The following is a 26,859-nucleotide window of genomic DNA, read 5'->3' as shown; positions in this document are numbered from 1 at the left end:
CTTTTTATCACCCTAATGATGAGAACCAGTCTCGTTAACATGGCTTAGAAGGAATCACAGTTTCTAGCTTCTGGCTTCCTTATCCTTGCTCTGCTCTCCCTCACCCACCATCCTCCAACCCTCCTCCAGTTTCCCTCAACACATCTTTCCCCCTGCTGTCTGAAAGCCTCTGCATCTTTAATTTCCTCAGCTCTTTCCCAACATGGCTCATTTTCAAGTCTCAACCCAAACATCACCTTTTCAGAGAGATCTCCCCTGACCACCCCACCCGAAGCGGCTTCCGCCACATGGCTTTCATACCATATTATCCTGTATATTTCGAGGCTGACTCCTGTATATGATCCTGTATATCCTGTATATGATCGAGGCTGACTCCTTCCCCGCTTTCCTACTCCACACTTCTGGGTGGTGACACTAACAAAATCTACATAATTAGGCCATTGCAGAAGTGACATAGCTTGTGACTACCCAGAAGATAGATCCCATCAATGTGATTTGAGGTTGTCTGGAAAGTCTTTAGGGACTGATTTGGAATAAAAGATGAAATTACACTCTTGGCAGAAAAAAAAAAAAAAAAGGAAAAAATATTCCAATTAACAGATACATCTTGGAAACAAAAAACAACACAGAGGTATTCTTTTTCATACTCATCAGATTGACAAAAATTACTGAGTCCACAAGTGGGTGTACAGTGACATACTTTCGGAAGGTGACAGCTCTGTTTGAGAAAGTCCATAGGCACTGCTGATTAAAAACGTGCCTCTCCAACAATTAGTGTCCTGGAGAAATGGTCATGAGGAGGCTTGCAGTAGCACAGGTAATAATAACAGCATAAAAATGCAATAAAAGATTTGCCAAGTCCTGTGCTTCCCTGGTGGTGCAGTGGTGAAGAATCCGCCTGCCAACGCGGGGGACACAGGTTCGAGCCCTGGTCCGGGAAGATCCCACCTGCCGCGGAGCAACTAAGCTCGTGTGCCACAACTACTGAGCCTGTGCTCTAGAGCCTGCAAGCCACAACTACTGAGCCTGTGTGCCACAACTACTGAAGCCCGCGTGCCTAGAGCCCGTGCTCTGCAACAAGAGAAGCCACCGCCAAGAGAAGCCCGTGCACCACAACGAAGAGTAGCGCCCGCTCGCTGCAACTAGAGAAAAACTGGCGCGCAGCAATGAAGACCCAATGCAGTCAAAAAAAAAAAAAAATTTGCCAAGTCCTACCCCAGGATCTCTTTTAATCCTCAGTCTTTTATGAGGTGAATACTGTCTATTTTATAAAGGAGGACACTGAGATTTGAATTATACAAGGCTTGGTTTTTAATAGAGAAAAACTGAAGTAGCTGTATGTGTGATTCATAGACGACTGGTTGAATAACAATACTCCATCTATACTTCAAAGTACTACACAAAATAAGATTTTAATTAGTATATCTAAAATAAAACAGAAAGATCCCAAGACATATTGTTAAGTAAAAAACCAAAACTGAAACTACAGAAGAATACGTTACATTTTGAGAGAAATTTAAGCCAAGAAGAACTACTTCAATAAGTGTTTATGCACCAAATATTTATTTATTATTATTATTACTTTTTTTTGCGGTGCGCGGGCCTCTCACTGTTGTGGCCTCTCCCGTTACGGGTCACAGGCTCCGGACGCGCAGGCTCAGCAGCCATGGCCCACAGGCCCAGCCGCTCCGCGGCATGTGCGATCTTCCCAGACCAGGGCATGAACCCATGTCCCCTGCATCGGCAGGCGGACTCTCAACAACTGTGCCACCAGGGAAGCTCTGCACCAAATATTTATTGAGCCCCTGTGGTGTTACAGACACTGCACAAAGCTTCAAGACACTTGGGACAAACCAGGGAACAAAAGAGTTTTCTGTCCTCAGGGTGTTTTTATGTTCTAGTGATGCAGAGACATGCAATAAACAAAATTTTAAAAGGAAATTACATAATATGAGATGAGAAGGGCTAGGAGCAAAAGAAATAGAGCGGGGGCTGGGGAGAGAGGAGCTGGTTGAAGGGTGCAGGGGAAGATGGAGGGTGCCATGGCACTTAGTGTGGCCTGAGTAGGCCTCCGTTGGTACTCAAGGGGATGAGAGAGTCACGTGGATATCCCAGGGAAGAGGGATCCAGGCAGAAGGAAGAGCTAGGGCACCATCCTAAGTGGGGAGTGTACTCGCAGGTTAAAAGTACATCATGGAGGTCACAGAGGCCCGAGTGCTTGAAGAAGGGCTGGGGGCAGGGGACGAGGTTGGGGGAGGGAGGGGCAGACTGTGCATAGAGGCCCCAGGGCAAGGACTGTGGCTTTTACTCTGAGTGGAATGAGGGGATTGGCACAGGATCGGATCCTCTTATTAAAAACCCTGGCTGCTGTGTTGAAAATAAATTGTAGGAAGGCGAGGACAGAAGGCAGGAGAACATTTGGAGGCTGTTGTAATACTACAGGTGAGACACGTAAACACCTAAGGAACATCTGGAAAGATTTACCACAAACTCATAAAGCTCCATCTAGCTGTGGTGGGTATTGGGTGAGGGAGAGCATCTTAAGAGATGTTTGCTTGCCCTGTAGTCTTTGAATCGCTTTATAAAACATTCTTTATCAGTTATTTGAAAAGTTTAAAATTACTATTATTATCATTATAAATACTAATAATATTTACCCTTCCTTCTGGAATAATTCAGTCTCAAACCAGTTAAGTGTGGCCAAGAAAAGTAGGAATTTGCAAGGGGGTGGGGGAAAGTAGCCTGGTGCAGGGTGTCAGAGCCCAAGACAGGTGAGAAAGGCCACTGTTAGAGGGACTGGTGATAGGTCGCTTGCATAACAGGGAGATTGATAGAATAAAAGAATGTATTGAGGAGAATGGCAACACACACAAGGTTCAATGTTGGAGAGTTATGTATATGGAAAGGGAGAAAACTAGAATGAATCCTCCTGTGTTGGATTGGAACTGGAAGCTGAGAACTCATAGTTTTCACTATCTATCTGTGTATAGATAGATAGACAGATCGATAGATAGATAGATGGATATAGCTAGATATAGAAATAAATATATATGTGGAGGGCCTAGAAGCAATGACATCCCAATGGTCATGAACACCCTAGCAGCCTCATCTAGGTTTCTAAATAGCATTCTCCACGAAAAGGAATTGGGGCTTCTTGGAGAAATGGCTAATTCCAGGGCTGGAGAAGGAAGATGCAAGATGAGCCTGGAATACCTTTTTGTACCCGACAATAAAGAAGTGCTCCAAGACTGATGGGGACACGTCAAAAGGATGCAGAAGCCAGCTTGAAGAAGGTCCCACTGGCCAAGTATAGGACAATTTAGGTATCAAAATAAATAATGATAGCAATGAATCATAACCCATTGAATAAAGTAGGAATCAGTGAGTCTAAATTATTATAAATAAAACATGAATCAATGACAGGAGATGACACTTTCCTTTTGGTAGGATGCCAACTAATAAATGTAAAAGGAACGATGGAATTAGAAAACCACCATTTGGCAACCATCATAGTCATAATTAATTCAGCCAAGAAACGTCAATGGAGGCGAGAACTCAGGAGTGAAAATTTGATGAGAAATGGGATATTTACAAAGTTTCAAAGGACCTTCCCACAAAAATCGTTTAATTACTATAGTGGGCTGAATGGTAGCCCCAAAATGATTATGTCTGCATCCTAATCTCTGGAACCTGTGACTGTTATCTTCCTGGGAAAAAGAGTGTTTGTACATGTAATTTAAGAATTTGAGCTGAGGAGATCAGCCTGGATAACCAGATGGGCTCTTAATCCAATAACTAGTGTCCTTTTAAGAGTAAGGTCAAGGGAGAAGTGATAGACAGGAGAGGCAACGTGATCACAGGGGCAGAGATGGGAGGGATGCATGCAGCCACACGTCAAGGAATGCTGACAGTCATCAGGAGCTGGGAGAGGGAAAGAACAGACTCTTCCCTAGACCCTCCAGAGGGAATGTGGGCTGCCTTACATCCTGATCTCAGACTCCTGGCCTCCAGAACGGAGAGTCCCTGATCCTATGGCGTACCCTTCCCTCCTCATAAATTCCCATTTCGTTCACACAGTTTGAAGTGCACCCCCATTACTGCAGTCAGACTTCATGCAGGCATCCACCCAGGCAGTACTTACTACTGTCTTCCAGCCTCCTCTCTTAACGCTGCTCTTCAGCCCAGAGTGGCTGCCAGTGGCCACCACACTGCCATGGCACCACAGAAAACAACCCTGGGTCTTTCGGAGCACACCCTTTGTTGCCCTTACTTCCAATAAAGAAACAGTTAGCTTTTGAAAGTCTCTGGAAAAAAGTGAACCTTGCGGATAGGTGAAGCTATTCTCTTATTTGTTTAGAAACCTGGATTCACTCTAATTTGTCCACCTTTCACCCTCAGCTTCATCCTGGCACTCGTTGTGATATACAAATAAGGACTAAAAAGCATGGATAAAAGGCCATGAGATTCAAAGAGCCTCCAAGTCTTTCTATTCGTATTTTAACACAGCCTGTTCTGTGCCCTTCAGCCCTTGTAGACGGTGTGTGGATTTTTCTAGACTTTTCCTCAATCTCCCATTCTTGTCCCTCCCCACAGGCCCATCTCAGAGGGATGGCCCAACTCCAGTCTTTCTCCCTGGGGTTATTTGAAGATCCTTGCACATTTTCTTCTGACACAGTCCCAGCTGTTTTCTCTTTCCCGTTCTCCTGTCTCTATCTTCTACCTTCTCCTCTGTGTCATCAGGCTTTTCCCCTCTTGTGTACCCTGGAACGGGCCAGTCTTCTTGCATGTTTACATTTAAGGGACATCTCTTCTATTACACCCTGACTCTGCGGGGGAGCAGATTCCAAGCACGCGTTCTCTTTGGTACCTAGGAAGCCCTCACGGACAGCTTGCCTGGTTAATACCATTCCCTCTGCCTTGGAAGCCTCTTCTCTTTTGGTGCAAATCCTTTCCAGTCTTTAAGTGAGGCCCTTCCAAATAGTAAAACTTCTATCTCTGCCTGAAAGAGATGTCGCAGGCCTCTGACCACCTGATTTGCATACTTGCCTTCTACTTTGCATCAGAGTCTATAATTATGTTTTTTCTCTCCTGGTCATTTGCAAACTTCTTGAGGACAAGAAAGAGTCTGGGCCTCTGAAACCAGTCTGGCTTTGAATCATGGGTCAGTCCCTTGCCTGTGTAGTTGTGTGACCTTGGACAAGTTAGTTCACTTCTTTATACCTTAGTTTGCTCTTATGTTAAGTGGCGATAATAATATCACGTGTAGGGGGACTTCCCTGGTGGCGCAGTGGTTAAGAATCCGCCTGCCAATGCAGGGGACATGGGTTTGAGCCCTGGTGCCACAACTACTGAAGCCCACACGCCTAGAGCCCGTGCTCCGCAAGAAGAGAAGCCACCGCCCTGAGAAGCCCGTGCTCCGCAACGAAGAGTAGCCCCCGCTCTCACCGCAACTAGAGAAAGGAGAAAGCCTGCGTGCAGCAAGGAAGATCCAATGTAGCCAAAAATAAATAAATAAATATTTAAAAAAATATATCACTTATAGGATTTTTGCAAGGATTAAATTAAATACTTTTATACAGTGCTTAGAAGAATGCTAGACACATAGAGAATGCTTAATATTAGCTGTTACTATTAATATTCTCCTTTGTGCATTGTTTATCTAGTGCTGTGTAACAAATTACCTCAGAATTTAGAAGCTGAGAACAATTATAAACATTTGTCATCTTTCATAGTTTCTGTGGGTCAGGACTTGAGGTGCAGCTTATATGGGTGGCTCTGACTTGGGATCCCTTATAAGGTTGCAGTCCAGATGCCAGCTGGGGCTGCAGTCATCGGAAGGATTTCCTGGGGCTGGAGGACCCACGTTAAAGCCATCAATCCTTTCCATTTGGGCGTTTCCACAGGGCTGCTCTGATGTTCTTGTGACATGGCAGCTGGCTTCCTCTAGAAAGAGCAATCCAAGCGCCCAGAGCAGAAGCCTCAGCACCTTTTATGACCTAGCCTCAGAAGTCAAGTACCATCCCTTCCGCCACGCTATTGTTCACACGGACCCGCTCTCCCTGATTCACCTGGGAGAAGACTACACTGGGGCATGAACCCCAGAAGGCTAGGATCTTCAGGGTCATTCGTGGAGGCTGGACGTCACATTTTATTCTGTTTTGCTCTAAGGGAGTTAGTACCAATAGGAGGCTCTGGCCATCGCAGACATTGGGAAGCATGCTGGCTAGAGAAGAATTCCAAGGAAGAAGGAAGAAATGAACCAAAGAAAATATTTCTTCAGCCTCATCCCTTGCTTCTCCTGCCCTTGCACTCTCAGCTTAAGCCAGACTGGACCTACCTGGCTCTTCTGTCTCATTTCAGCGCCCGTGCACCTGGTTTTTCTCTTTGAAAGCGTCTCCTCTCCACTTCACTTGGCTTCCTTCCTCTCAGAATTCAGCTCTCAAGCTTAAACGCTTCTACTTCCTCTAGGGAAACTTTCCCTGATTCCCTTCGGCTGACACTGCTGTGTGTACTTTGTCTCCTTCCACGGACCTTATCCAGTTTTTGAAGTTGAGGCATCTCCAAGTGAGGAGAACAGCTGATGAAAAGGGACAGAGCAAGGTGGAAGAAATTAGCATGGTACGGTCTCTAACAGAAAGTTCCAGAAGAACTTTTGGCGATCATGGAATCTTCTCTCAGTGCAAAAGTCACTAGCCACGTGGGCCTATTGAACACATGTAATGGGGCTAGTGTGACTGAGGAACTGAATTTCATTGACAAACTCAGGAACTGAATTTTAAATTTTATTTAATTTTAATTAATTTAAATTTAAATACCCATACGTGGCTAGTGGCAACTGTATTGTCCTGCACAGGCCATACAGGAAGACACCTGCTTAAACAGAGTACTAGGTGGCGGAGAGAGTGGCGGCTAAGCTTTGCTGTGTAGAGGGTAGGCTCCTTCAGAATGGAAGGGACCATAATAAACTAAATCCAGGGCATTGAAAGTGTTGGCCCACTATGATGCCACCCTAATACATCCCCTGCAAGGCTATTTGTAACTGAGCTGGATGCTTAGAACAGTGAAAGGGTCTCAAGATACTAGGGACTGGTTCTCTGATGGCAAAATCCAGAAAAGTATTTTTTTGCGGGGGGGCGGGGTTTGCCTACATCTGCCACCCAGGTTCAGGGTCAGAGCCACTATCTTTTAAGAGGGTCAACACTTGTGATGGCTGTGTCCAAATTTGCACCTTCTAACACCAGTCAAGAAATAGCCTTCTGTCCTCCCTTCCTCCCTCTCTCCCTTCCTTCCTTTCACAGATTTGTGTTAGGCTTTGAGAAGAGAAGGTGGAACAGTGCAGTATCTTTTTCTTGAAAAGCTCACAGACATGAGAGGATAATAAAGATGTCCACACACTAGCTAGTTGCCAGATGTTCTGGGTTCTGCTGCCAGACTAGCTCTCCGTGCCTCAGCTATCCCATTTGTAAAATGTCAGGGCGGGAGAGTACTTCTGAGGTCTCTGCCCTCTGTAACTTCCTGGGTGCTTATGTAATGTAATCAAAATCATAATGATAATAAAAACAGCAGCCACATTAACTGAGTGCTTAAGTTCCAGGCACCCTGTGCGCTCAGTGCTTCATCATCGCCGTTTCACTCAAGTCTCAGGGCTGTTTTACAAACTTCCATTTTGCGGATGAGGTAACTGAGGCTACCGGAATTTAAGTACGTCAGACAGGGAGTAAACAGTTGAGTTGGGCTTTAAATCCAGCTGGTTCCATTGCCTAAGCTTTTCATCCCTTTGCTGTGTGCCTTGCTTCTCTTCAAGGGTGGGTCATCGACGAGCTTTGGATTGAGGCAAGGAGGTATTTTTGCTACGATTACTAGTAATACTGAGTGCTTTTAAAATGCGTACTCTGACCACTAAGTGTACACACTCTCACCTGATTTTCGCAGCCACCTTATAGGGTGGTCCATACTAGTGCTTTCACCGTACAGACGGGGAAAGTGAGGCTCAGAGAGGCTCAGTAAATTGCTCAAGGTCACACAGCTAGCAAATGGCAGGGACTCACATCCAGGGGGTCTGCATCCCACCCGCCTGCCTAGACCACTCCGTCTTCAGGTCGGCGCAGGTAGCTAGGGCCATCCCGGGGGAGAGGCGGGGCTACCGCCCCTGCCGGGTCTGCGGGGGACTGCCACGGGCCACACGCCTCGCCGCGCACGCGCTCTCGGGTTCCGGGTCTGGGCGCGCTGTTGGCGCGAGGACGGCGGCGGGGAGCGTGCGCGCGATGACGTGCCGGGCGCCATGTTGGAGGGCTGGTGGTAGCGGCTCGGGGAGGTGCTCGCTGTCTCGGTCTGGCTCTCTCGCTCGCTTCCCCCGGCTCCCTTCGGTGCCCCCCCCGGTCGCCTGCTTGCCGGAGTGTGTGCAGGGGAGGGGGAGGGCGTCGGGGGGGTGGGGGGAGGCCTTCCAGTCCCCGGGAGATCCGCGGAAGGAGGCGGAGGCTGCGAGGGGCTCCGTGAAGCCATGGACGTCGAGAGGCTGCAGGAGGCGCTGAAAGGTGGGGGTAGCTGCCCCGTCTCCCTTCCTTCTCACCCTCCGAGGTCCTATCTCCCTTCGGGCAAGTGGTTCCGCGGGGCCGGGCTGGGGGGGGAGGGCGCGCTTCCCCGGCTCCCATCCCCCTCCCGCTTCCCCGGGGGCGGGGAGCCCCGTGGGCAGCTCCCTCCCGCCCTGCTCTGGGCTTTGTGTCGGCCGCCGGCGTCTGGGCTGGGGGAGGGGAGCCGGGAAGCTCTCGCGGGGGCCCCGGCCCCTCTCCCACTCCCGGGGCACGGGTCTTGGGCCCGCAGCGCCTTCCCAGGCGGCTTCGTTCTCCATCAGGCCCCCGCACGCCGGGCCACGGCGGGGAGAAAAAAAGTGAAAGGTTTGGGGTGGGGGAGGGGGGGGCGGCAAAGCAACTTTCAAGTGTCTCAGGGAGCCTTTTTCAGGGCTTCTGAAGTCATCTTTCCACGCGCCCTCATTGTCAGGTGGTCGCCTTCCAAGCAACAGGCTTCAGAACAGTGGTTCTCAAACTTGGGAAAGCATGATTTCAGCGTTCTGAGAATTAGGCTTTGATACCCAGGATCACTGGGGGACGGCTACGAGAGGGAGCTGGTGTTTTCTTAAAACGCAGATTTATGAACTTCACGTAAATAAACAGTCTGTGGGGTCGGGATCTGGGGTTTTTGTATTTTAGCCGGTCTCTGAGATGAATGTGGTCCTGGTGTTCCCCCGGACCACACTTTGAGAAGCGCTGCGTTAGGGCTGGTTTCTGGCGAAGTTGAGTGCCCCCTTTAGGAGGGCTCTCGTTACCTGTGAAGAGTGACATTTGAAATTGGAGAGTAAGAGGTGGATATTTCGTTGAGAGGCTTTTTTAAATTAAAAAAAATTTTTTTAAATTGCTGCTTAATATGAGGAAGGACTGAGAGGAAAGTTTGTTGTTAGAAGGCATTGGAAATGGTTGGTGGACTTTTAGAAATACTAATAACTTTTCTTTCTTCCCTTATCTAGATTTTGAGAAGAGGGGGAAAAAGGAAGTTTGTCCGGTCCTGGATCAGTTTCTTTGTCATGTAGCCAAGACTGGAGAAACAATGTGAGTTGAAAACATGTAATCGTTGTTATAGATCTGTGTATCCTTCAGAATTGCTCAGGAAAGGGACAGAAGTGTATTTCAGAAGCAGTGAATACTCCATCTGTCTAAACTGCACAAGCTCCAGTAATTTAAAGCATTTACTAAGTGTATATGCTTTATTTACTTCATATGTGCTCTGTAACGAATTTTAAAGCTTTGTTAACATTTTCTTTATGCTTTTGCGCATTTAGAATGTGTTAGTCTACAAGAGCCAGAGAAAAAGAAGAATGCATATTCCATTATGACTGTTTTTGGCCATAACAAACAGGCTTATATCCCAAATTTTGTGGCTTTGATTCTGTTTCAGATTCTTTTATTGGTGGTATTTTCTACTATTGTCCTGTATCCAACCTTTTGTTGTCATATTTATATATGTGGGTGCTTGAAGTGTCACTTATATTTATTCTCTTGAGGACTCTGGGTGATTATCTGACAAATTCCGGATGCTACAGTCTTGACTGTCCTGTAAACTTTCTAGGATAGCTAACTTGTTAACATACGCTCAGCATTCTATTAGGCTTGTTTGCAAGTGCTGTGAATGTGAAACTTATACTGTGAAGTTAGCACTGTTTTCAGAGGAACATTTCAGTTCATTGTTGTGTGTGTAGTTGTTTGGCAGGAGTTGTTTTCACACTCAGGCTAACTTTATTTGTAGAGAGCAGTGCAGATTTGGTGCCTTGTAGCCTTTGTGTAGGAGGCAGTGAACAGGAAGGGGAGAGGTTTTTTTGGGGGGTAGTTTTAAAAAGTGGGCTTTCTTTTGGCTCCTCTACTTCATGTCTAGTTTTAAAATTCTTTTTGAGGCCTAATAAAAGAGTGTAAGCTTCCGCAAATGATGTATACTTTCTTTGGCTTTATTATTAGCAAATGTTCATTTCTCACAAGATTTGCTTATGGTTGCAGCGTAGCCTTCTAATAACTGGCCTGATTTTAGAAAGGGGAAAAAAAAAACCCTCTTTAATGGTCTTGCAGACGAGCTGAAACTCCCTGGTGCTTATTAAAATTACCAGTCACCTTAGGAATCTGACTGTGATGTGTTCAATCTTAAATTTCTATTTAGTGCTTTTAAAAAATGGAACCCTTCAGGAAAGAAAGGTAATTTTTGCCTCTGAATTATAGTCTCTTAGAACATCTTGATTTTAAAAACTTGATGCAGAATAATTTGTATTTGTATTGATTGCTAGTTGGTCCGAACTTATACCTCTCTACAGTATCAAGAGGAAAAGCATTTTATTTCATAGTTTTGATAAACAAGATTATTTGGAGTTAAATACTTAACGCCTCTTACCAGGTGTGTACAGACTGCCGTCCCTTTTTTTGTGTGTGTGTGTGTGGTACGCGGGCCTCTCACTGCTGTGGCCTCTCCCATCGCGGAGCACAGGCTCCGGACGCGCAGGCTCAGCGGCCATGGCTCACGGGCCCAGCCGCTCCGCAGCATGTGGGATCTTCCTGGACTGGGACACGAACCTACGTCCCCTGCATCGGCAGGCAGACTCTAAACCACTGCGCCACCAGGGAAGCCCCTGCCGTCCCGTTTTGATAAAAATACTTTGGCTGTAAATGTATAAACAGTTGAAAGTTTCTACAAGAAAGCTCTTTAATATCCTGTTTGACTGGATCACTAAGTGGCTAGGGAAATGCAACCTGATTTTTCTGGACAATTATTTCTCCTGAGAGAGGACTTAAAAAGGTCATCAGTTGTCCCATCCCTGTGCACGCCTCCAACCCCCCCAAATCTTTAGGTCTTTGTACATTTACTGAGAGTATTTTGTATTAAAGTGATTGGTGGTGTTAGATTCTTTATGGAGTTTGGAAAATATTTTTTAATTTATGATTCAAACAACTGGTGTTTTTACATTTAGCTTTATTTAGCCTTTGTTGGTTTTTTGTTTTTTTAATTACGATTTCATCTTTAGGGTACTGCTCAATAAATAGGGGAATAGGAAGAAGGAAGACAGGTAGCTCTTTTTTTTTTTTTTTTTTTTTTGCGGTACACGGGCCTCTCACGGTTGTGGCCTCCCCTTGCGGAGCACAGGCTCCGGACGTGCAGGCTCAGCGGCCATGGCTCACGGGCCCAGCTGCTCCACGGCATGTGGGATCTTCCCGGACCGGGGCACGAACCCGTGTCCCCTGCATTGGCAGGCAGACTCTCAACCACTGTGCCACCAGGGAAGCCCATGCCTTAACTTTTGATACTGAAATTTGCAGTTTCTGTCATCATTTATGGCTAAACTGAGCTTTGTCTAAGACTGTAAATACGAGAATGAAAATCTAAAATGTAGCAGTTCAGATCTCTTTGATGTTTTAGGATGGATGAGTTTCTTAAGGTAAGAATTCCTGGATTTTTTCCCTCATTTCTGTTTTTAGAAAATAGCTTTACTTAATAATGCTTATTTTAAAAAACTTCAATTATTGAAAACAGTAAGCTTAGTTTACTAAAAATATATAGTTTGGTAAATTTTGACATCTACACTCATGAAACTAACACCACACTCCAGATGGAGAATATATCCATTACTCGCAGAAGTTTCCTCGTTCCCTTTGTAATCTCCCCTCCCTGTGTGTGCTCTCCTCCTCTCAGGCAACTAAAAATCTGCTTTTTGTCACTGTAGATTAGTTAGCATGTTCTGGAATTTTATATAAATGGAATCATACAGTATATTCTTTGTCTGCCTTTTTTTACTCCGCGTAATTTGAGATTGATCCACGTTGTTCAGAAATCAACAATTCATTCCTTTTTATTTCTGAGTTGTATTCATTACATGGATATCCTACAGTTCTTGCTTCATTCACTGGTTGATGGGCATTTGAGTTATTTCCAGTTTTTTTAAAAAAAATTTTATTTATTTATTTTTGGCTGCATTGGGTCTTCATTGCTGCGCACGGGCATTCTCTAGTTGCGGCAAGTGGGGGTGACTTCATTGAGGTGCACAGACTTCTCATCACAGCGGCTTCTCTTGCTGCGGGGCATGGGCTCTAGGTGCGGGCATCAGTAGCTGTGGCTCGTGGGCTCTAGAGCGCAGGCTCAGTAGTTGTGGCACATGGGCTTAGTTGCTCCGCAGCATGTAGGATCTTCCCGGACCAGGGCTCCAACCTGTGTCCCCTGCATTGGCAGGTGGATTCTTAATCACTGTGCCACCCTGGAAGCCCCAGGTTTTTCTTTATTAAATAAAGCTACTGTGAACGTTTGTTTATGTGTCTTTGTATGCATTCTTTTTTTCTTGGGTAAAAATCCATCCAGGAGTGGAATGGTTGGATCATATGGTACATGTATGTTTAACTTTAGAAACTACTGAACTGTTTTCTTGAGTGATTGTGCCAATTTGCTTTTCCACCAGTATCATGGGAGTTGAGATCAGTTTCTCCATATCCTTTACAACACAGTACGGTCGATCTTTCTCACATTAGATATTCTAATAGGTGCCTATTGTATAGTGGTTTTAATTTGTATTTGCCTAATGACGTTGAGCATCTTTTCATCTATTTATTTGCTGTTTGTATATCTCCTTTAGTAAATTGATTCTTCGCATTTTTGCCAATGTGAAAATGGGGTTGTTTGATTTGTTATTGGGTTTTGAGAGTTCTTTATATGTTATGGATACAAATTCTTTATTAATGTGGTTTACAAATACTTGCTACCACTGTGTGGCTTGTCATTTTATTCTCTTAACAGTGTCTTTTAAAGTGAAATTTTAAATTTAATTCCATTTTGATTTTTCAAAATTTCCTCTTTTGAAGGATTCTTACTGCGTTGTGTGTTGTGATCATTTGTTCTTGTGTGCTTTTTAGTTTAGTCTTTATTTCCTGAAGTAATTCTTTTCTGATTCTTTGCTGTATTCTGTTGCTTCATTTTCTGAGTTTCTCTAATTCTGACTTGTATCATTTTTCTCAGTATGTTTAGCTCATTTTGAAAATAGTATACGGTTGTGATCTGTTTCTGAGCAAGTCTTTCTAGCTTCCCTTTGCTGTCTTGAGGGATGTTATTTTGCTCCTTATTCTCCTTTTTTCTTACAACAATTTCATATTAGATTTGACCTTGATATTTTTCTGTTCTGCATTTTTATGTGAAAATAGTTTTTCTGCACTTTGAGGAGGAGGCATGGTTCAGAGTAGCTGTCCTTAACTTCACAGAGTTTGCTCATTATTTTTGTGAAGCGTTAGACTATGGAATGTTGTTTCTGAAATTTCTAGGCTCTGTTCTATCAATACTTTTATTTGGACCTTGTCTTTCCTTCATCTCTGTTGTCTCTTTGTCTTTGGGGTCTCCTCTGGATGGGAGCTCTGGTGGGTCACTTTCAAGAGCTCATGAAGCAAGACTTTGTCCCTTTCAGCCCTTACTGGAGGTCCTTTCGCTTCACTTATTACTGTGAGTGGGCAAAACCTATCTCAGTTTCAGCTACTGTTCTCACATTGACCTGCCATGATTTCTTGTGAACACCTGTTGGCAATTTTGTGGTTCTCCTATTTGTAGGCCCTTCCGGTTCACTACGACTTCTGTTTTCTCTTGTACAGATTCTGATAATGGTACAGGTCATGTGACCATAAGTTTTTCCTCATTAACGTACATTTTGGGGTTTGTGAGATAACCTTGTCAGGGAATTTTGTTGTAAATGTTTTTGCTTATTGGTTTTGGGTTTGCTGTCTAGTTACGTTTGACATAAGGGGTTTTGGAGAGATGAAAAATTGTAGCACCTCTGCCATCCTCTCAGAATTACACTATTTAGGAGAACTTTTTCTTTTTTTTTTTTTTAAATTTATTTTTGGCTGCATTGGGTCTTCATTGCTGCATGCAGGCTTTCTCTAGTTGTGGCGAGCAGGGCTACTCTTCGTTGTGGTGCGCAGGCTTCTCATTGCAGTGGCTTCTCTTGCTGCGGAGCACAGGCTCTAGGTGCGCGGGCTTCAGTAGTTGTGGCATGCGGGCTCAGTAGTTGTGGCGCACGGGCTTAGTTGCTCCGTGACATGTGGGATCTTCCCGGACCAGGGCTCGAACCCATGTCCCGTGCATTGGCAGGCAGACTGTTAACCACTGCGCCACCAGGGAAGTCCGTAAGAGAACTTTTTAAGTCAGTCTCTGTTAAGTTAGTTTCCTCATCTATAAAAGGGAATAGTAACAGTACCTCATAGCATGAGTACATAATACAGGGAAATACACTGCTTCATAAACAGTGTTAACATTATTTATTTACTCAATAGATAGTAGTTGTTATTGTGTTGATAATGCTTATATTGAGTCTATTTTTTTTCCCTCCCTGCAGTTTCAAACTCTTTGTGTTCAGCAATTTTGAAATACTACTAAGAAAATAAAAGTTACTTAAAAAGTAGTAGTAATCAACAACTGAGATCTGCAGTATTATAAATAAAATCTCCTTAAGTCCATGTGACTGTTCGATCCTTCTTCTGTGGCTTTCTTTAGGGAGGGAATTTTGTTTTGTCTAACATAGTATCAAACGCTTGAACATTATTTCTAAAATGTCAGTTTCACATACTACCTTTGGGATTTTTTGCCACATCCTTGTAGCATCTGTACAATTATTTACTTAATGTTCTTTTTGAGGTCAGCTTACTTTTCTTCAGATTTTTTTAAGATGGGAGAATACTACAGATAGAGATTAAGCCCTCATTTGACCCCTCCCCAGAAGTATAATCAACATGTTAATTTCTTCCTCTTAGTCTTGTGAGAAATAAGGAGGTCTGAAACCAGTGGTTTGTTGCATTAGTTATATTTTTCTATGTCATTTTAAAATCTGTAAATACTAAAATATTAATGTGAATTACCCATGTGCCACCTAAATTCCTATCATGCACCATTATCACAGTGGTACACAGAGGAAGCACAGTAGATTTTCAGTAGATATTAGTTAAATGGTTGCCCTTTTGTATCTAAATATTTTAGTAACTGCAGTGATTAAGATAGGAACATGAAGAAAATTGTAGTTGTTTTCATTTGTTTCATCACATCAAACCTGTAAATCTGATGTGTCATATATGCTGTACAAAATCTACTGCGTGATGCACTGGAAGCTAGATGTGTCAACTCTGTTTTCTGACTGGAATTAACTTCAAATTGTCAGTCTTTTTTGGTGTGCAGGTGAGTTCATATTTCCCATGTTCAGTCCAGTTTTTACTAGTAGTTGGCTGGTCCTCTAATTTCATGAGAATTAGCGTGTGGTAACGTCATTCTGGGAAGGAGCATGGCTTGATTCTGAAATTAGCTTGTCAGAATTAGCTGTGTGAATTAGGGCAAATAATTTGTGGGCTTGTTTCCTCACTTCAGAGATGGGGTTTACACCATGAGGTTGCCTCAGCTTGTGTGAGGACTTGAATAAATGAAAATATGTAGCTGTAGATACTAAAATTTGGGAGAGGGTAAAAGTTAGAATTGTCTGTGTGTTGGGCATAAATAGAGTGCATTTGGCCCATGAAACAAGTCTGAGGTACTTAATCTTGTGGAAAGAGCTCTGGTTAGAGAGTCACGAGAGCACAAGACAGACCTGGGTTTGAATTCCCAGCTCTACCACTTAGTTACTCTGTCACCAAGGCCAACTTCTCTGTGCCTTAATTTCCTTATCGTAAGATATGGGAAATAAAGCAAATCCATCTCAAGGGATGTTATGGGGGCTCACTGAGTTTATACTTTATGAGTGCGTAACGCTGTGACTAGTGCATAGTGACAACTCCCTCCTCCCCATAGCTACTGTTTTAGTCTCCTCCAGTAAGTCCCTTAAATTACTGTGGGCCACACTTCCCTCAGGTACTGAATGAGGAGCTTATAAAAGATGATTTCCAAGTTTCCTTCCATTTCAGAAGCCTGTGGGAGTCTGTGTTGTGGCAGTAGTTACCAGGGGTGGTATTGCAGGAACAGTGGTAAAGGGTGGGGCACAGGCACAGTGGTTGTCATTAAATGTCTGCTGATGGTGAAGATGTTATCTCTTGGGAGTATGTTACATAGGTTAGTGGTTTGGAGACAGTAAAAAAATTGAGAATCACTTGGATGAGAGAGACCAGTCAGTGTTACCACTAACTCATGAGAGCCACAGAGCGGTTCCCAGAGTGTCTGTCTTAGTGTTACCTACATGTGTGCCTTTTTATCTATATCCAGAGATCCTCTTTGTGCCTGCCAATAAATTGGAGTTCATAATGCTTATGGACTATTACTGGAAGCCTGTCACCAACTTCATGTGGCTTCAGAACATCTTATTAGTAAGAAGATGAGGAATTTATGGTCCAGATTTACAGTGGTTTCCCTCTGTTCTGTGGACTCTAGGTCTTTTACCTTTCTGATATGGGAGTTTATTATTGGGGGGCTGGGGGGGTGGGTGAGTGAGTGAGTGTGTGTGTATGTTTGTGTCTGTCTACCTAAATCAGTATCATAGCAAAAAAACTTAAATCACTTACTAAAACAGAGTATAGACAGTTGAAGGGGAGAACGTTGACTGTTATTTCATTTAATACATATGCCTGTGAAAGCATTGTACTTTAAAATACCTGATGAATGTGAGAAATGTGTTTTAGATCTTCATTTTTGCTAGGCCTTCATATGTGTTCAGTTGCTCATCTTTGTTCTCTCTGGTTTCACCCACAGCGATCCTTTTCGTGTATCAGGCTGCCTGGGTTTGGCACTCCTTGTAACCACCCTCCAAACTCCATTCCTACCAAAATAGATTGAATATTTTTGAGAACGTACACCATTGACTGTAAAGTGTATAAGAGCTAATTTAAGTCTCAATAAAAATGTAAAATAATAGTAATAGTGACCCATTGCTTTTAAAAAATGTGCCATATATGTGGTAGTTCAAGTAGAGCTTTTTTGTTACCACTTACCAGTTTGACTTTGTTGGCGGGGGCGCGAGGGGGATAGCTTTATTGTAGAGTGAAGACACACTTGGAGCTGTGTATGTCAAGGTATCTCTTGTCTCTCTGCTTATAATCTGCTTGACTCTAGGTTAGCAGGCTGTCCTGGTTAAAATTCAAGTTTCATTGTAACCTACTTGAATGACTATGATGGAACAAGTTAGTCACCTATGCCCTCTTTTCCTCTGTTCCCCAGCTGAAAATATGAATAACAACACTTAGGTTGCAGAGTTATTGTGAAATAGCAGGCATTCAACAAAGATGCCTTGTTTATATACTGTGATATAAAAAATAAAAATTCATAGTAAAAATAACACGTATTTAGTACCAGTGTTGATACTTAAAAGTTTTTGCAGCTTACTGAAATGAAATCCTAATAATGAAAACATACTGACGAGTAACAGTGATCTGTTTTCAGGTCCAAGAGTTCCCTAATCTCATCAAGTTTCTTTATACTTGTGACTGAGCTAGCTGTTCATTTTCCTTGCCAGAACTTTACTTCAGCTATTATCGTTTCCTTCTTTCCTGTAGCCAGGTCTGACTTAGATGTGCATACCTGTACTTGTGCATACCTGTACTTTTACTATCTCCCTATGATTTGTCTGGGCTCCCTTCAGGGGGTGGAGCCTCTTGAGTATTTTGACTCTTTAAATCTTATTCTCCGAATGTTATTTTTTGTAGTATGTGGTGCTTGTGAGTACTCCTACCTAGTTAGAGTCTTTGATTGATTTTAAAGTGGTGAATCAGAAATCTTTAAGGGACTAGGATTTTCACATAAGAACTTCTGTTTTGGGTTATCAGGTTTTTTTCTTCTTAAAAGGCAAACTTTCAATGAACATTTCTTTTGTGCCAGAAACGATCACGTTTCATATGCCTACCCTAATTTAATCTTCACTACTACTCTTTGAAGTAGGTGTCTCTTTTTTAAAAATAAGGATACTGAGGCTTGCAGAACTTAAATAATTTTGATTGTGCAGCTGGTGAGTGACAGAATTGGGATTTAAACTCAGCCATTCTGACTTCAGATTCTCCCATAACCAGTACTTTATACTACTTGTCACTTGTTCATTTGTCCTCTCGCATCTTTCCTGTTTACTGTAGCTATCTTAGAATCCTTATGAAACTACTTAGAATTTGAAGCTATGCATTTGGTAGGAATCTGTTACCACTGTTATTTTTGTAAATTCTGAGACTTTCATGCTGCTTACCTAAGCCAGATCCCACATACCTGGCCACCCCTCCTTTCCTTGTGCTACGGTATAATGTGACCTTCTAGGCACTGACACCACAGGTGGTTTCCTGGGGGAGGGATTGTGGCAAGTATGGGGAGGTGGGGTGTGGTGGTTTGTGGTTTAAGAAAAACTATGTTAGGGGATATTTACTGAAAGGGTCAGTAGGGTAGGTGACTTGATGTACCCTAACATTTGTGATTTTGATCATTTTCTGGTGATCCCCAATGCTGAAACCTTTCAATAATTGTAATTTTGCAGTATACATATGAAGCATATAGGTGATGAACTAATGTATGTATTTTAGGTAGAATGTGTAAGCCTCTTTAATACATGCATCTTGGATTTGTTATTCTGTCACCCCCAAATCTTACCTTTGCAGTGTTGGGAGATATGTGATAATATTTACAGGTGATGAAACGAGAAACTACATATTATAGAAGGATTTGAAATTTGAGATACGTAAGAGGTCTTACAGGTGTATTTGTAATTTTTGCACTGTTGTGTACTGCTGGGAAGGCGGGTGAGGTAGCTTTTTTATTAACAACAAAATATTTCTATTCAGAATTGTTTGTGCTAAAGTGAATTTAATATTTCTGGAGATAGTTTTATTCTGGTCTTATTTTAGGGATATTATTCATGAGGACTCCAGGGTAACTTTTGAGATTGTGGGTATTTTTTTTCTCAAAGTGGTTCTTTAAGTGGAGACTAGTCTGCCTTTTCTAGGGCCTTTGCACATTAAGAGTATTTCTGCAAGGAGTAATCTGAAATGTGGATAGAACGTGGCCTGGTTTTCTTTTTTCCCCAGTGAAGACTGTTGGTAAACCCTGGGTTTTCCTGTTAATCTGTTGTAAGACAAGTTGTCTTTCTCTTGCTCCTGTATAGCTATTAATACCTCTCTAATCTTGTCCTAACTGTTCATACTAGAGGGTTCATGGGGATAATACCTTGTTACCTTGTCATCCACTTTTCTTGTAAATATTGTCTGTGGCATTTGATTTTGCTATCTTAGTTGCTCTAGCATATGGCAGAAGTGAATGCCACAGCTAGGTTTTGGCCACTTTAAAAAATTCCAAAATATTGATATTAGGTGAGTATATGGACAGGTGGTAAATATAAATGTAGAACTTCCAGTGTTTCTGAAAGTATCTTAAATATGGAGAATATCATATATATGCTTTTAAAATTCACATCTCCATATTGGTTAACAAGCAGTTCGGTGAGAATAACTGCATTTTGAGTTTAGTGGATCACATAAATTAAATAATTATTATTGTGCCTGTAATATGAAAAAACTCATGTACAAAGATTATGGAAATTAGTACTCCTTTAGAGAAGCCTGTCTAGTTTTAAAAGTTTTTTATTACAAAGTGCTCACGGGAAAAAAGAAAAATCAAACTAGACTGTTGTTAACCTGTTTCATGTATATTCTTAATAGAATTTTTCTATGCATATATGTGTATATATGTTAATTCTTTTAAAAAATATTGTATCATACTTCTGCAATTTGTGTATGTCTTATTGAAGCACATCATTTTTTGGGTTGCATTTTGTCTGTATTGTAATTCATTTAAACTGTCCACTATGATGGTCTTAAAGATTGTTTACAGTTAAAACAATGCTTAAGTGAGCATAATTATGTTGGCACAGATGCGTGAATGGGATTTATGGGTTGGACTTTATGTGCATTATTATCTGGCCTTCAGAAATCTTTTTGTTTCAACATATGCCTATAGAAACAGTGTATCAAAGTTACCTGTCCAGCATCAGTACTGAACATTATTAGGCTTTTAAGTCTGAAAATCAGATAGATGAAAAATGGTATCTCATTTTAATTTGCTTTTTTAAATTTTATGTCAGCATCTTTCCATTTGTTTATTGCTATTTGTAGTTTTCTGTCTCCCTCCTTTATTAAGCTATGATTTGTTCCTTAATTTTTTTTGCTAGATTTTTATTGATAAAATAATAGAGTACCTTGATAAAGTTAACTCCTAAATAAGTTATACTTTTGTTGTGTTAGGAATAATTTGAGTTTAAGACAGTCTCAAGGACTTCACTGGTGGCACAGTGGTTAAGAATTCACCTGCCAATGCAGGGAACACAGGTTCGATCCCTGGTCCGGGAAGATCCCACATGCTGCGGAGCTAGTTAGCCTGCAAGCCGAAACTACTGAGCCCGCGTGCCTAGAGCCCGTGCTCCGCAACAAGAGAAGCCACCACAATGAGAAGCCCGCGCACAGCAACAAAGACCCAACGCAGCCAAAAATAAAATAAAATTTTAAAAAAATTCTCATTCTAAAAAGAAAAAGACAGTCTCAAGCAGCAAGTTGTTTAAAAAGGATGGTCTAGACATTGTAGCAAAGGATAGTCTTTGTTATCATGGATGGGTTGAATTGTTATTTCTGGCATGTATCTGTCTTTTTATTCACATTCCAAAGACAGGTAGGCATATTTATCAGTAAAAGAAACTTCAAATACAAAGTATGAGCAATGTCTTTCTACATGTGGTCCTGGTCTAGTTATTTGTAAATAGGCCAAAACAACCAGTTAGTTTGAGAGAAAAAAAACAAAACTACATTCTGTCCTTAGGTTGGCTGAATACTGAGAACACGCTGAGATCTCAAAAGTGTCATAAAGTCCTAGTCAAGCAGAAGAAATGAAAATACTACCCCAAAAAAGAGACGTATCTTAAGATTGTTTCCTACTATCTTAAAATTAGTTTTGAATAAATACATACTTTTATTTAAATGTACGTAAAATACTAATGGTGTCTAAGTAAAAGTAATTGAAGATGTGTGAGATTTTTGAGATGTGGGATTTTTCTTCAAATTTGCATTTAATTCTGTAATATTTATTTCACTTTCTGTTTCAATAATTCTTAACAGTGGTTCTCAACCAGGGGTGACAACATCTGGAGACGTTTTTGGTTGTTACAAGTGGGGGACGCAGCTGGCATACAGTGTGAAGCCAAGAATGCTGCATTGCACAGGGTAACACCCAGCAACAAAGCGTTATCAGACCCAGAATCTCAGTGCTGAGGTTGAAAGATTCTGCTTCATAGGAAAAAGCATACGTTAAGCTTTAAAAAGTGTCTAATAGTTTTGTTCTGTGACCTGTGAAATAAAAATAGTGATGGATATTATAAGACCATCAAGGTCTTTAACCAAGGCTTCTAGTTTTATTGATACCTTTCAGGCTTCTATTTGACAAACTTAGAAAAGTCTGATTTTGGGAAATAAATACTACTTATTGAAGATTTAATAGTTTAATTAAAGTGTTGTCTTTCCTGACTTTTAGTTAAGATGAAAGTTCCAAATGTTTTGCCTTTTATCTAATCAGATATTGTCTAGAACTCTTTCTCCTTGCTGGTCATACTGACAACGCTTTTGACGTTAGATATGTGGCAATTCCGTGATACCACCTGAGTCTCCGACAATTCAGTAGTGCCATTTTCTACTTGGAGTTAGCATCAGATCTCACATGTTAAGGGCTTAATCCCACACTACTGCCACCTACCTACCCCCTTCAGACACCAGTCAGAAGTCCAGGCTGTTATACCTGTGTTTCTGACCAGCAGGGTAAAAATTAGAGGTTTCTATGACCCCTTCCTCAGGTTCTGTCAATTTGCTAGAGTGGCTCGCAAAGCTCAGGAAGTTTACTATCTAGATTATTCGTTTATTAATATTGCACAGGATGTTAAAGGTTATGAAGGAGTAGCCAGATGAAGAGATACATAGCGGGAGGTCCACAAGGGTCCTGAGCACAGATGCCTGTGGAGTTTGGGTGCACCACCTTCCCGGCAGGTGGATACATTCTTGCTCACCAACCCAGAACCTCTCTGATCCCCATAGTTGATAGATGTCTATGGAGGCTTCATCAGGTGGGCATAATCGATGATTAATTCCACTTTTAGCCCCTCTCCAAAGAATGACAGTGGGAAGTGCGGTTGAAAGTTCCAAGCTTCTAATCATGACTCCATCTTTCTGGTGACCAGCCCCCATCTAGGAGCCTACCAAGAGTCAGAGTTGCCTCGTTAGAATAAAAGACATTTCTATCACCCAGGAAATTCCAAGGGATTTAGTAGCTCTGTGTCAGGAACTGGGGCCAGAGACTAAATATTACAACAGAAGATTCTCTTAGCACCTTTATTTTCAAGGGTTTTAGGAGCTCTGTTAGGATCTGGGAACATTTTGTCAGGGTATATGCCCAGTAGTGGGATTGCTGGGTCACATGGTAGTTCTATTCTTAGTTTTTTTAAGGACCCTCCATACTGTTCTCCATAGTGGCTGTATCAATTTACATTCCCACCAACAGTGCAAGTGTTCCCTTTTCTCCACACTCTCTCCAGCATTTATTGTTTCTAGATTTTTTGATGATGGCCATTCTGACCGTTGTGAGATGATACCTCACTGTAGTTTTGATTTGCACATAGTTCTTATTACTGCACAAATATATCCATTAGCTAGCTTCATTGGACCATTCTTTTATGCGTAGGGGAGAAAGAGAACCTTGAATTTCTCACTTCATTGGTGGATTGCTAGCTTTGTGTCTTAATTAACTGCTCTGCATATACCTAATCTGTAATTACCCATGAACTCTGCTGACTGATAGCCTGGCAGCTATGTGTATCTCACAAAGTCACAGACTACTACACAACTGGCCAGTACACCAATGGGACATTAGTGGCAGCAGTGTTGACCACTTCTCCCACCTCCAAAGGAGTTAGCTGCCATAGCCACCCCCTTCATACTGTCTTTGAAAGGGAAGGGTTAAATTGAGCCTGGAACAGGTGAGAAAGATTTCTGTCATTTTTCAGATTTAACTGTGTTAAAGTGAGGACTTTGTTCATTACTCATGCATTTCAAAAACAGTCTGACAAGGTGAGAGAAATTGGAAGTACAAAGTAGAGAGGTCTACCAAACCTGCATATTTTAATGTAATTATTATTTTTTTAAATTTATTTTATTTATTTATTTTGGCTGGATTGGGTCTTCATTGCTGCACACGGGCCCTCTCTAGTTGCGGGGAGCGGGGGCCACTCTTAGCTGTGTTGCAGGGGCCTCTCATTGTGGTGGCCTCTCTCGCTGTGGAGCACGGGCTCTAGGCACATGGGCTCAGTAGTTGTGGCACACGGGCTTAGGTGCTCCACGGCATGTGGGATCTTCCCAGAAGAGGGCTCGAACCCGTGTCCCCTGCATCGGCAGGCAGATTCTTAGCCACTGCGCCACCAGGGAAGTCCCTAATGTAATTATTAATAATACTTCATTAAATACGATACACATGGTAAACTGGGCAGAACACCAGGTGTAGACTAGGACTGTTCTAACTAGGATGTATTGTCTCTGTTTCCTTTGAATTCTCCCTTGTATAGCATTACTAGTTTGTATCATTCATTCTTATACTTTTATCCTATTAGTTAGGCAAATACTGTTTTATTCTTTATACTGATTTCTTGATCTGGGCTTTTTTTACCTCTGCAATTTGTCTCTTGCCACTGTATGTAACTTTGCCAAGTGACTTGCAGTTCACTGAGTATGCAGTGCTCTGTTTTGCTAGTATTAAATTCTAATAGCATCTGTTTTTTTAAAAAAATTATTTATTTATTTATTTTTGGCTGCATTGGGTCCTTGTTGCTGCACGCGGGCCCTTTCTAGCTGAGGTGAGCGGGGGCCACCCCTTGCTGCGGTGCGCGGACCTCTCACCGCAGTGGCCTGTCCCTGTTGTGGAGCAGGGGCTCTAGGCTCCTGGGCTTCAGTAGTTGTGGCGAAAGGGCTCAGCTGCTCCCCGGCACGTGGGATCCTCCCGGACCAGGGCCCGAACCCGTGTCCCCTGCATTAGCAGGCGGACTCCCAACCGCTGCGCCACCAGGGAAGTCCCTCTAATAGCATCTTTCTGTTTGTTGCCTCTGACATTCTTCCTCATGGGATAACTTCAACTTGTCTTTTAAGACTGTTCAGACAGCTCCATTCAAATACATACAGATCTCCTGAGAAGCTCTCTTGGATTTCCTTTTCTCCATAGAAACTACCATGTTTGTGACATGCATTGATCATATCTTCTGTTAGTCTGTTTCCACTTGTGGTTCTGTAGGCTTTGAGCGCGCTGAAATTGCCTCGCTCAAAGCGTATTGCAAAGTTAGGAGCTGGATTAAATATCTAAATGGGAGAAAAATAAGAATCTTGTCTTCATCTATTAAAGAAATATTCTTTTCTTTAGAAAAAAATAGAAAATATTATTGGTATCAGAATTTTGAGCTTTGTGTATGTGTGAAAATTCTGAGTTTGCTTGCTTTCTCTCTTCCCTTTTTTTCCTGTGTCCAGATTCTATTTATCCTTTGTCAGTTTTGCTTGTTTTTACGCCTCCCTAGATTTTAAAACAAGATAGTAATCTTGCCTTTCCAAAGTCTGCATTTTACCATTTCCTACTCTGTGTGGGTACCTTTTTTTTAATGGTTTCATCAATTGGCTTTTTTTTTTTAAAGTAAATTAATTTATTTATTTTTGGCCACGTTGGGTCTTCGTTGCTGCGCGTGGGCTTTAGTTGCGGCAAGTGGGGGCTACTCTTCGTTGCGGTGTGTGGGCTTCTCATTGTGGTGGCTTCTCTTGTTGCGGAGCACGGGCTCTAGGCACGTGGGCTTCAGTAGTTGCAGCATGCGGGCTCCATAGTTGTGGGTTGCTAGCTCTAGAGCGCAGACTCAGTAGTTGTGGCGCATGGGATTAGTTGCTCTGTGCATGTGGGATCTGCCCGGACCAGGGATTGAACTCGTGTCCCCTGCATCGGCAGGCGGACTCTCAACCACTGCGCCACCAGGGAAGCCCCCGCAGGCGGATTCTTAACTGCTGTGCCACCAGGGAAGTCCCTGTATGGGTACTTTAATATAAGTATTATTTCTTCTACCAAGCTAGGCCCTTAGAGGCCATAATTTGTTTTTTGATCATTATATGCTTCTGTATCATATGTCACTGTTCCTTCAAAGTAGTAGACTTGCTGTCTTAGCTTGGGCTACTGTAGGAAAATACCGTAGACTGGGTGGCTCAAACAACAGAAATTATCTTCTTACAGTTATGGAGGCTGGAAGTCTGAGCTCACAGTGCTGGTGGCATGGTTGGATTCTGGTGAGAACTCTTCGTGGCTTGCCCAAGGTCACCTTCTTTTTGTGGCCACGCATGGAGGGGATGGGGCCTGGGGGACTGCTCTCCTGCCTGCCCTCCAAACCCCCCACTTTTTCTACTAAAAGTAGTAGTCCCATTAGGAGGGTGTTACTCTCAGGACCTCACTCATACCTATTTGTCTCCCAAAGGCCTTATCCTCAAATGCTATCACACTGGGTTAGGGCCTTCAACATAAGAAATTTGGGTGGATACAAACACAGTCCGTAACATTCGTCAGTGATTTGTATGTCTTTTTATTTTTACTGATTACATTCAGATACGGATTGTTTTATGCAGATGTATTCTTAAAAGTTTTGATGTTAATTTAGTTTTATGAAGTAAACATTTTAGGTGTACACTGTTAAAAAGAAAGTGGAAGGAAAAGGGGCTGGGATTTATTGAATGCATAGTGTGTGATAGTAAATGCATATTATGTGACATTTTATGTAAAAAATGCTGGTGTGAAGTTTTCTGGCCTTATTATATACTGTTCTTCAAGTTAGTTTTTGTGTAATTTCTGTGTATCAAGTTTGCTTAAATTCCTTCAAATCTTTTTTGAGATGTCAACAAATGATTATTGAGCATATATTCTATACTGGGTACGGTGCTAGGTACCTTGGGATGCACTGGTGAGCACACAAACCACAGTCCGTTATAGTGTTTATTATTTTAAAAGTGTTATATTTCATTTAATATTTTGCTCACTGCTTTTATCAGTATTTGCCAGTATCAACTATGTGTTAAGTTTATCTTTAAAATTAGGACTGGGGAAACTTAAATGTGTAGTTCCTTAAGAGTAATTTTTTTCAGTTGCTCCTTAAGTCAGCATATGCTGTAAGAGTAATCTGATATCAGTAATTATCATTTTTGATACACATTTCTATTTTTAAGTTTTGGGTGGGGAGGTGAAAGCTTTAGTGTCAAGTAATACTAGCTTAATAATGTGTGAAGTGCAGTAGAGCTTGGGTAGATTAGATGGGAATAAAATTGA

The 26,859-nt window shown here is 42.3% G+C and overlaps 1 protein-coding gene across 1 annotated transcript in view; it reads left to right on the top strand.

Moving 5' to 3' along the window:
• The first annotated feature begins 8,318 nt into the window (after positions 1-8,318).
• The window catches only part of PPP4R2 (protein phosphatase 4 regulatory subunit 2), a 53,830-nt gene continuing 35,289 nt past the window's right edge, over positions 8,319-26,859 (top strand). The window contains exons 1-2 of the mRNA XM_024747023.1: positions 8,319-8,534; positions 9,521-9,602. Coding sequence (XP_024602791.1) covers positions 8,501-8,534; positions 9,521-9,602 — 116 coding nt within the window. The 5' untranslated portion in view covers positions 8,319-8,500. The remainder of the gene's footprint in view (positions 8,535-9,520; positions 9,603-26,859) is intronic.

The sequence above is a fragment of the Neophocaena asiaeorientalis genome, unplaced genomic scaffold (genome assembly GCF_003031525.2).
Source record: "Neophocaena asiaeorientalis asiaeorientalis breed wild unplaced genomic scaffold, Neophocaena_asiaeorientalis_V1.1 scaffold130, whole genome shotgun sequence".
Classification (NCBI taxonomy): domain Eukaryota; kingdom Metazoa; phylum Chordata; class Mammalia; order Artiodactyla; family Phocoenidae; genus Neophocaena; species Neophocaena asiaeorientalis.
The sequence above is the reverse complement of the archived record's forward strand: the minus strand, read 5'-3'. Positions and strand labels throughout refer to the sequence as shown.